This window comes from Tursiops truncatus, chromosome X (assembly GCF_011762595.2).
Source record: "Tursiops truncatus isolate mTurTru1 chromosome X, mTurTru1.mat.Y, whole genome shotgun sequence".
Classification (NCBI taxonomy): domain Eukaryota; kingdom Metazoa; phylum Chordata; class Mammalia; order Artiodactyla; family Delphinidae; genus Tursiops; species Tursiops truncatus.
This window is the reverse complement of record NC_047055.1, coordinates 115,667,606-115,679,301: the sequence shown is the minus strand read 5'-3', so window position 1 is coordinate 115,679,301 and position 11,696 is coordinate 115,667,606. Positions and strand designations below refer to the sequence as shown.

The 11,696-nt window shown below is 42.2% G+C and overlaps 1 protein-coding gene across 5 annotated transcripts in view; it reads right to left on the bottom strand.

Moving 5' to 3' along the window:
- Positions 1–1,887: 1,887 nt before the first annotated feature.
- The window catches only part of CTPS2 (CTP synthase 2), a 109,252-nt gene continuing 99,443 nt past the window's right edge, over positions 1,888–11,696 (bottom strand). For all 5 annotated transcript variants that reach the window (XM_019925627.3, XM_019925631.3, XM_019925626.3 and 2 more), the window contains 2 exons: positions 3,022–3,132; positions 1,888–2,113 (listed from right to left, as the gene is read on the bottom strand). In XM_019925627.3, coding sequence (XP_019781186.2) covers positions 3,063–3,132 — 70 coding nt within the window. In that variant the 3' untranslated portion in view covers positions 1,888–2,113; positions 3,022–3,062. The remainder of the gene's footprint in view (positions 2,114–3,021; positions 3,133–11,696) is intronic.

Below are 11,696 nucleotides of genomic sequence, written 5' to 3'. Positions count from 1 at the left end.
GGGGCAAATTCTGCTCCCCTTCACTTCCCCCAGCACCTGACACCATGTGTCGCGCATCCTGGGGGCTCAAGATACATTAGTCGAATGACTGATTTATAATACCTTTCTATGTGCTCCACTACCGTAAGCAGCCATGCTATTACCATTCCGCACTTCGCTGAAGTCCAAGTTCAACAGGTGTCTCCAAAAGAGGAAATCTCGTGCAGCAACAGCAAAGAGGCTGCTTTGCTGCTTCTTAATCATTAGCCCGAAGGTAAGCACTCTGTTATAAGTAACTTTACAAGTCATAATTACTACAATTGAAAACTCCCATTTAAGCCGATTACCTCTTTGTGCTGTTCAAGCATCCCCTCTCCTGGAGGCCTATACCAGCTTTTAACCTATCTTGTGGGCTTTTCATTTGGAGCCTCCTGTGATCTTCAAGCTGTAATTTTCACAAGTGGAGCCCTAGCGTTCTTTAATATTTTTGTTTACCAGAATTATTCATTGCATTTCTGCATGCGTTTGGTAGATACATTTTCTGTAGCAGTTCACAAAATAATGCTTTACAGCATTAAGAGAAAACAGTTAAAGGCCAAAGACAACCACAAAAAAATTAACCGAGCAGTTAAAATATTTAAATCAGTTTCAGAAGGCTCAAATGTAAGCAACAACTAAGTCATCTCAAGTACATTCAACAGGGAGATCAGGAAGCATACTGGATGAGAACGTTGTACAACTGGCCCAGGACTACGGCCGGTGAGGGAGGGGCAGGGCTGGATCCTGTCCTTATTTTAAAATTTGCTATTTTGCTCTTTGTAAATATTTTTTATGAATTTTGGTTTTTTAAAATCTTATATTAAAATATTACTGATGCTTCCGCCAAAAGTCAAACAGAATTACCACGTGACCCAGCAATTCCACTCCTAGGTGTAACCATTTACCAAAAGAGTTAAAAACAGATACTCAAACAGTTATTTACAGGAATTCCCTGGCAGTCCAGCGGTTAAGGACTCTGTGCTCTCACTACCGAGGGCCCGGGTTGGATCCCTGGTCAGGGAACTAAGATCCCACAAGCTGAGGCACGGTGTGGCAAAAACAAAAAACAAAAACAAACAAACAAACAAACAAAATTTATTTACACATGAATGTTCACAGCAGCGCTATCCAAAAAAGCCAAAAGGTAGAAACAACTCAAATGTCCATCAACGGATGAATGAATAAACAAATTGTAGCCTAATCCATACCAGGAAATTCATTCAGCCACAGCAAGGAAGAACTGACACAGGCCACAACGTGGATGAACCTTGAAAACATCAAGCTCAGTGAAAGAAGCCAGACACGAGAGGCCACGTATTATATGATTCCACTAATATGAAATATCCAGGATAGGCCCATCCATAGAAATAGAAAGGAGATAAGTGGCTGTGGGGGCGGCTGGGAAGAGGGACGGAACCAGATGAAGGTGGTGGTTGCGCAGCACTGCGAATGGACCCAGTGCTCCTGCACTGTTCACTCTGAAATGGTTAATCTATGTTATGTGATATTTCACCCCAAGTAAATATATATACATATGTTACCGATCTTGATTCCTGAGTTTTTTTATGCCCCCTTATATTCTGTGCCTGAGGCCAGGGCCTTACTTACCACCCCCAGTCTTGGACCTGTTTCATTTTACTTTTTACTACAAATAAACAGAGTGACAAACTGAAATAAACTTGGGCCACATGCAAATCTGTGGCTGAATTCCAGGTAACAGAATGACTCATTTTTGACACAAAATTAGTTGTTGCGTGTGCCCTGCCGGCCTTCCCATATAGCCCAGAGAAGGCTCAGTTACCTGGATCCTTCCTCACCACCTGGACGTCTCCATACACCAGACAAGACACCAACACACTTTCTGCCCGCTGAAGTTGCTGGGAAAAGTTTAATTGGCTACAGAAATTTGCAAGAACCAAAGGTCACCTCTGGAGGAAAAAGAAAACTACCCCTTTGATTCTGGTTCATGGAAGTGCATATTATTAGATTGCCCTCGAGGCTGTACATCCCATGTTTGGTGGAGAAAAGAGTGATTCTATGAGTGTGGTGATTTCCTTAGATACTTCCTTCATCTTGGCTTCGGTTACTTCAGAGCCTTAAAAAAAAAAAAGAAAAAAGAAGTATTAGCCACATCGAAAGCTGAATAATATGTCTTACAAGTGCCTCCAACTAATCTTTGCACCATTTTGGTTTGCTTCTGAAGGTCTCCATGTCTGAGGCAAACCTAAATAGGCCCGGATGTGCCTTCCCTGGTGAACAGGAATGTTCTGCCCCCAAGTGAAATAAGAAGAGAAATCACACTGGAGCGATGGACTCCGCACGAATTTTCCAAAAGCTGCTGTCCCTGCTAAAGAGCAGGGTTGTCCAGGCAGCACCTGCCTCTGAGCATGAATGGAACAAAGCCATCCAGGCTGCTACCTTCTCTAATAAAACCTCCAGGAGCCGTGAGGGACATAAGCTGCCCTTGGAAGCCAAGCCAGTCTCTGGCATCTCCCTACAAAGAAAGAAAACATTATTTTATTTTCTACAAATCCAAGGAACTCTGCTTTTCCATGAGTGACCTAGACCAGGGGTCAGCACACTGTGTCTGGAAATCAAGTTTTACTGGGACACAGCCCTGCCCATTTATGTACATACTGTCCAAGCCTGCTCTCCCTCTCCAACGCACTGGAGGGCCCACAAAGCCGAAAACAGTCACTGTCTGGCCCTTTACAGAACAAGTTTGCTGACCCCTCAGCTACACTATCAGCCTCCACATATCCATTTAGAGGCGCCCGGATATGTTTATTCCCGGCCTCAGGCTCATTCCTAACTGCCTGCTTTCTCAGGTGCATTCCAGATTCCCAGAAGCACCGTCAGCTGTCAAGTCTGTCCGGCTAACTATGCAAACAGGAGCGTCCCAGGGGAGCAGGATCCTGCGGGACCAGTCCTGTGATGCTCCCTTCTACACCAAGAAGACAGCCTGTCTGGGAAACAAACAAGAACTTAAAGGTTCCATCTCACCCTCTCAGGCAGTCCTGGTGATTCCAAGTCACGTATCAGTTTCAGCTGATTTCCAACTCAGCTATCGTTTGCTCTGAAAAGCTGTCATCACTGGCATCGCTGTATCTATCACTAGAGCAAAAGACGAATTAACTTAGCAAGGTGTAAAAAAACTCTGGGCAATTATCCTATTTACAATCCTAAACACTTTCCATAATTAACCCCCACTAAGAGAAGATACTAAGGAATATTCTATTATTACTTCCTAGTCACTCCAGGAAGACGTGAGTCCAATCACAACCAACGGTCTCCTTCTTTTGTCAGAGGAACTGATCATTTGCTTGTGTCTTAAACTGGAAGTACCTTATTCAGAAAATTTATAAAAGCATTTCAATTTAGACTGAAATTTATAACCTTCTGAAGACCACTAGTATAGGTCAACAGCATGAAAGTTTTCCATTCCAATAAACATTCTCATAGGTCCAAGGGTTTGAGAAATAATTTGCACAATTTTGCTATTCTCAAATTAGAAACTTTATGTGATGATCCAACTACCTCAAGTTACATGTAGTATTCAAAGTAGGACTGATTATTGACATAGATGCCGCCATCTTGGGTTCCCGAAGAAATACACCTTCTCCATGAGATAGGCCTGTAATTGTACTTTCACTTTGAGCCACAGACTCAGTTTGGGGTTCCTCTTGCTTGGTTCCAAGTAAGTCAGCAGGTTGATCAACCCCTCAAGAGTTCTACTGATCTACGAAGATGACATTGTCAGGAAGTAAGTGTTTTATGCCGACCCGTTCCTAGCCTTGGCCAAGTTTTTGCTGACTTATAGAGATAGAAGTCTGAATTCCATAAGAGGTGAAAATCCACTTTTTTTTAAAGAGAGGAGAGGGAACAATTGGAGAAACCCTATGCTGACAGGCTAGAAAACAAAGATTTACCCTAAACATATGGAGTAAATATCAATAAATACATAAACAAAATCATAACAGACAACCTCACTCTCCTCCCTGACTTTTGGACAAAATACTGGAAAGGGGGAGGGTGGGGCTAGAGTATGGAGAAGACACAGAAAAAGATCAAGAATTGGCAGAAAAGACAGATTACTTAGGTGAACAAAGAAGTCAACATATCCTTAAAACCAATCAAGTAGAAGATACCTCCTAGTTAGATTTTAATTCAGGAAAACCACTTCTGTTACAAAAGGGTTTCCAATAAAGAAAACACAGGAATAACCAAAGAAAATATATTTTTAAAAAACAACCCCCCAAAATTGATATATCCTTATCCATGCACTCTTACTACGCAAACGTCGACTCCTTCCTGGTTCTCTGCAACTAAAGGGAATTTGGAAGATGCACTCAACTCCCCATGTGAGAAGAAATGAAGGTCAAGGATGTTCAAGCGACTCGCTAGGCACACAGCTTGTTCAAGGTGGGACCAGGATCCCCATCGTGCTAACCCAGGCCACAGGCTCAAGTCGAAGGTGTGTGCTGCAGTGGGCCCCACAGGGCATGTACCCTGACACCACAAGTGAGAAGGGCCAAAGGGCCAAGGGAACTCCATTTTCTCAAGTATCTCAAGCTTCCTTCCCCACCTCCGAGCCCATGGAGGAGTGGGGTGGGCCCACATCCTCGCCCTCACACTCCTGGTTGTACTGGTTATTAGCCACATGCCTGAGAGTCTAGAAAAAAGTAGTAACAATACCTACCACCTCATCAAAATGTTATGAGGGCCGAAAGAGAATGCCTAAATGTGCTCTGAAATTATATGAAAATAGGAGCTGTTGCTGTTTATGGGGGCTATGTGTTTACAACATGGCATCTCTCAAAAAGTCATGGAAATATAAAGAAGCGGCGAAAACTGCCAAGTGCATGATTTTCAGAAGTCTTTCCTGTACCAAGAGTAATTCCCTACCCACTTCAGCAAGTGGACTCGGGTGGGTCTAACCTAATGGCTCTCATTTCCTGTCCGCTGGCTGTCAGCCCCAAACTCTGCCAAGGCATCAAAATGGCACAGGTTGAGTCTAACGAAGGGGAGCTCCAAGGCAAATGACGGTTCACTAAGTTTCTTCCATATGTGTTCAGGGGCGGAGGTGGAACAACCACATAACCACAACACTCAAGAACAGAATTCTCAAAATAGGCAATGCTGCTCAATACACATGCTGATTTTATGGCATTCATGCTCCAGCAAAACACAAGTGCTAGAAACACAATTCCACACGCAGGACAGCAGTGGTTCCTGCACATCCAATAAAATGTGGGTGCTGCTCTGTGCCATGTAAGACTTAGGGCTTCATTTTCGTTTCACACAGAACGGACTTAAGTCATAAGATACTTATCGGGGCATATTTTCACTTAATTCGAGACATCTCAGCTCTATCTTAAGACAACCTGTCTTCTTAAATAACCTCTGTACACACACACACACACACACACACACACACACACACACTTCTCAGTGGGGAGAGTTATTAGATATTAGGGTGTTACATGTTAAATTTTTTGAAATGCCGCAGAATACGGAACTATTCGTGTGTGCCTTGTTACTTTTGAGGAGCAGAAAATTTTAAACCTGCACTGTCCGATGTGGTAGCCACGAGCCACAGTAGCTATCTAAATTTAAATCAACTAAAACCAAATAAAATTTAAAGTTCCATTCCTCACGTGTACACACTGAGCCACACTTCAACTGCTCAACAGCCATGTGTGGTTGGCAGTTACCATATTGGACAGTGCAGATTATAGAACATTTCCATCACGGCAAAAAGTTCTATTGGATAGCATTGATTTAAAAACAAATGAATGATGATTTAAAAAAAAAAAAACCATAATCACCATGCAGTGGTTCTCCTTATCACTCCCTAAGAAAGGTTTTTTTTAAGGTCTGGCTATGTACAGTCAAAATCACAGCAACTCTCTCTCATACATGCATGTACCCCCCAAATAACGGAAGCACTCTTTCTAAAAAAGTTTTTTACTGTACTATTTCTTACAAGACAAAATCAAAATCACCAGCAGCAACGCAAGGGAATCGCTATCCTTAAACACTGGCTGGACTTACAAGACTTGACCGCCATGGTCTACATGTGGTTCTTTGACAAACAAAAGGCTTGTCATAGTCAAGTTTGTTTGTCCAAGACTCCTGGTTCCTAATAAATTCCCAATATAAGAAAACATATATTCCAAGGCACCAGGGCAAGGGTAGAGTAATGTCTCATATAGTCCACCTTCTTTGCTACCCTGATGCAGCCATTAAACCATTTCTTCTCCATTAACAAAAAGAGGTGGTCGGAATTAAAAAAAAAATTAATAGCATACTTAAGATTCCCAGCATGCATACATTCCTGTAACACTTTATATCAAAATCCATCTCATATGGAGAAAGCATATTTTAAAACAGGTTTCCATGCACACAGTTTCCCCCAAAGCATTGTTATTGCTATGCTTCCTTCCTTCTCAAAGAGCCCCTGGAAGCCATAAAATATAAGAGCAATGGAATAAAAACTTAGTATGCTGTGAATGAGTTTTGCATTGAATAGTAAACGGTAGAACACAACCCCAGCGGGGCGTTAAAAGCACAGTAGTCTATGTCTCTATTAACTCCGTCCCTGGCTGGTACCACATCATCTGCAGGCAGTGAATCACGATCAGTAAAGAGCACCTTTTAAGCAACGTTTAATCCCTGACGGAAGGCATACTCAAATGCGGTTTATCAGCAGTACTTTACGAGAAAAAGTCTCCAGGTATGGTTTTGGAGTCCAACAATAAGGGAGGGGGGCTGTTTTAAAGATGTTTAAAAGAACTGTCAAAAAAGAAAGCAAAAAAGAATATTTTTTTCCAGTTCACTTTTGCTTGAAATGTAACAAAGGAGGAAAAGTAGTATTTTTATATCAGTTGAAAGTTTACAAAGCACCATCTCAACTGTTCCTCACAGCAACCCTAAAGGATGAAGATCCTGAGGTTTAGGACTGGGGACTTGGAAAAAAATTACCCAGTAAGTGGCAGATCCAGAAAATAAACCCATAGCACCCGCTCTACTTGCCCACACTGTCCCCACAAAAATAAAATATTTGCACCTTATCCTGCAAGAATGGCCCCTGGCAACATCAACCATGTAGCCCAAGAGTTAAAATAAAAAGGAAGGTGATTCCAAGTTCAGAACAGTGCTGGAAAATGCACATTAGATTCACACAGGAGAAAAAGAGTATCTTACTCTCCTAGTCAAATAGAAAGAGACACCCAAAGTGGGATAAGGACGCCTTAGAGGGAGAAATGCACACTCTGTATATAATCAGCGGAGAGGCCACACCCACCTCTGATGCCCACCATCAGTAACAATTTGGGGAACCAGCATCCTAACAGGCTACAGATTGGCATTCCCTTCTCGTTAAGCACTTCAGGAATGTATAACAGGAGCCAAGGGAGACGTGAGAGCTGAAGCCAAAGCACTAAACCGTCTGGGGGAGTTCAGGCTGTTCCGTAGGGATTTGTGGGCATTTTATGCTATGAGTCAAGAGAAGCCATTTAGAGATTCAAGCTCCAAAATAATGCAGGAAGAGCATTCTGCCAGCAGAAGATGGACTGAGAAGAGGAAAGCTGGAGGCCTGGAGAGCAGGTAGGAGGCTTTGAGTAGGCAAGAGATGAAGGAGACGGGAACTAAGGTGAAATTAATAATAGCACAATAATAATTCCCATTTAATTTCCTACCATAGACCAGGCACTGTGCTAAGTGCTTTCCATTTAGAATAAAACGTACTCTTCATCACTACCATGTGAAGTGAGTACTATTACCATCCCCTTTTTATAAAGACTCTCTTAGCTGGGGGTCTGTATCTGAGGACCCCTAGAAGAATATCGATGGATTCGATGGATGGGAGGCTTCTGGGATATGAATACCGTTCCAATTGCTATGTGTGTGCAGCCTTCCAGGAAGTGGGTCCACAGCTTTCATCACTTTCTTGGAAGGTGATTTGTCAGCCTCAAAATGTAGAGAACCATTAAACTACCCGATGAGTCCCCCAGGACAGGGTGTGTGTTCTTATTGGACTTGCAGTTGATTCTCCTGCACCCAGCACCATGGCTGGGATGGCGTGAGCTCCAGCACATGTGGCGCATTGAGTGGACGCTGAAGCACGCAGCCATCAAACAGCGAGAGCATCATGCAACTTGGAAAAATGTGTACGAGGTGTTCAGTTCAAAAGACAGGCTTTTGTAATTAATAAAGACTCTGTGGTGATGCTCTGAGAACATATGAATATCCTGTTTTCCGAAACCTTTCATCCAATGGTTTTGGCAACCACTGATGATCCTTATTTGACTCAGTTATTATATTGGGGGTTGCATCTACATTTCTTTTAATTGGCCTTTTGGTTTTTTTGAGTATTATTATGGAATTTTTAAAAAATGTCATGTGTTATAATCCAATTTTGTCATGATTGTTTTTGATGTTCGAACTGTCCAAAGTGAGCCCCTTTCAAGTGGCTTCTTTGATCTTATACAAAATCTCCCCCTTGGTTTTTGAACTCTCCCTTCCTTTAAGTCTAGCAACACATTCTGGGCTCATCTTGTACTTTCCCTGCCCCAGACCTGAAACCAAGCATTTCTTCCAGGAACCCTAGTTCATTTCAGTGGGGGATGGTATTTTAGAAACTGAAATGGAAAAAAATGTTTCTTTACAAAAGAGACGTCCACACAGTCACTACCTTAACCAGGTGATAAACTCAGCCCCATCCACCGTGTGACAACAGAGGGAAGGTTATGTGCCTTACGTGTCTCCTGACGTGTCTGTATAAAGTCTACAACAGCCCCAATGAAATACTCTTCCCAAGATGTCTAACCTGATTCTAATCATGAGAAAACAATCAGATGAATCCAAATTCTGGTCATTGCTACAAGACAATTGGCCTGGCCTCTTTATTAAAGTCAATGTTATGCAGAACTGAAAACGAGAGGGTGATTTACCCAGATTAAAAGAAACTAAGGAAACATAACCAAATGAACCTCAAATTGAGCACTGATTACATTTTTTTGATTTCAAAAAAAAGCTAAAGATACATTTGGGGATAAATGGAGAAATTTAAATATGGACTGGAGGGCTTCCCTGGTGGTGCAGTGGTTGAGATTCCGCCTGCCGATGCAGGGGACACGGGTTCGTGCCTCAGTCCGGGAAGATCCCACATGCCGCGGAGCGGCTGGGCACGTGAGCCATGGCCGCTGAGGCTGCGCGTCTGGAGCCTGTGCTCCACAACGGGAGAGGCCACAACAGTGAGAGGCCCAAGTACCGCCAAAAAAAAAAAAAAAAAAAATGCACTGGATAGTAAATGATGTCACTGAATTAATGTTAATTTTCTTAGGTGTGATCATGATACTGCATTTACGTAAGAAAATGTCTTCAGTTTTAGAAAATGAATGATAAAGTATCTAGGAGTGAAGTGCTATGATGTTTGCAACTTATAAATGATTCAGAAATAAGTATATACACAGAGAAAGAGAGAATCAAATGTAGTAAAAAGGCAACAATTGATGAATCTAGGTGAAAGGTTTACAAGTATTCACTGTACTATTCTTTCATCTTTTCTGTAGGCTTGAAAGTTTTCAAAATAAAAGAATCAGGAAAAATACACACACACACACACACACACACTCACTATTATGATTACAAGCATGAAATGAGTCATATACGGATATGGACTAAAGACTGGAAGGAAAGACTCAAAAGCGAGCACAGTGACTATGTTAGGTTTACGGATCCATTTTCCTTTTTTTCCCAATTTTCTGTAATGCCTCAGCTAGAAGTCCACAGAAAACAAAATCTTCCCAGGCTGGAAGCCAGCATGTCACTTAGAAGGAAAAGCCCAGGAGTCACAGGAGAGAGACCAGAGACAATGGCGAAGGAAATGGGTGCCTTTGCTCCCTGACTGCTGCCGAGATTCAAAGAGAAAAGTGAAGGGGGAAGCCTGAGCTTGCAGGAGAGAAGGGACTCAGATCCCAGGAGCACACCCGGGCTCAGGAAACGGAAGGCGCTGACTCCAGCTCTGTACTTCCTCTAAGGACCCTCCGATTATGAAGTAGTTTCAACTTCCGAGTTTGGTCTGAAACAATCAAGCTAATACAGTGCATCGTGGAGTTAACTTCCCTCCTCTTTCTGTATCGGCCTGCCTCCTGTCTCGCCACAAAAAGATGATTTCTCTGCATAAGAGATAGTATGTATTGGGTGGAGACATGGAATCTAAGATCCTAAAACCTAGAATAAAATGCTACTCACATGTCTTAAGATTACGGTTTTGTATTTTAAAAACATGTTTCCCAAAAGAGCTGCATTTCTGGGAACTGTTGACTGAACTCCATCTCATTTCTTGCTTTCAGGCATAGAGCACATAGAACAAGCACTATCTAAGCACAAGAGTTTTACTCTGACCTGACAGAGGGGCATGATAAATGTTGGAATCATAAAAACTGGAAGTCGTTCCTGACCTCGGTGTGGAGTGATTGCACCTCAGGGCCTTGCAGGGCAGCCCCAGAGACACGCAGACTGAAAAACAGCCTATGAACTTCAGACTCCCATCCCTCTTCTCTTTCCAGTTGCTTAAAAATGGAATTCTGAAACAACAAGGTCCTACTGTATAGCACAGGGAACTATATTCAACATCACATGATAAACCATAATGGAAAAGAATATATATAAAAAACTGAATCACCTTGCTGTACACCAGAAACTAACACAACACTGTAAATCAACTATACTGCAATTAAAAAAAAAATGGAATTCTGGACAGAGATCCTGTGCTTTGTTTCTAGATACTGAAAAACCTGCAATTATAAGAACCTTTGGATATTCTATTTAGTATAAATCTACAATTTTTTATTACAATTACATGAAGCAGTCTCATTCTATTACATCATACACCGCAAAGCCACGCAAATTTGTGGATACCGTTTAAACATGGGAGAAATTATATTTAGACACCAGGGGAGAGACCTCAGCAAGGAATTACAATGATTTATTTAATGGACCATAATTTCCCATTGATTTCTTTATTCTAAAAATGGTTTATTAGACTTGTGCAAAAGAGTTAACACAGCAGGCCTGAGGCTGCTATCTTTAGAAGGGCCTGCTTGCTGGGGAACTTAGCTTTCAGAATGTTTTCTCCATTACTAACTGATAAGGTCATTTCACTGGGCCTAGGCTGTTTGTACAAGCAAGGTGATTTGTGGTGAGCGCTTGCTATCCTTCTGGGAGCCTGGAATTTGGGTAGTTGCTAGGCAGAGAATGCCCATGTGACCAGTCTCCTATAGAAACTCTTAAGTGTCAAATGGGCTTCTCTGGGCATAAACATTACACACTGCATTTTTACTGCTGGAGGGAGGGTGAGTTCTGTGTGACCTCTCACAGGAGGGAGAGAACATAGGAAACCTGCAGATAGATTTCTCCAGACTCTACTTATACCTCCTTCCCTTACTGAGCCAGCTGTGTATGCTTACTCTGTCACTGAAATGAATTTTAGCCATGAGTACAACTATATTGATTCCTTCTAGTCAATCATCGAATGTGTGGGTGGTCTTGGGGGACCCCCAAAACAAGACTTAGTTTGATTTTGCAAGTACTTCTGAGTAGCTTATAAAAATCTAAAAAAAAATTTAAAATACTATCCTAAAACTATTATGCCTGGGGGCTTCCCTGGTGGC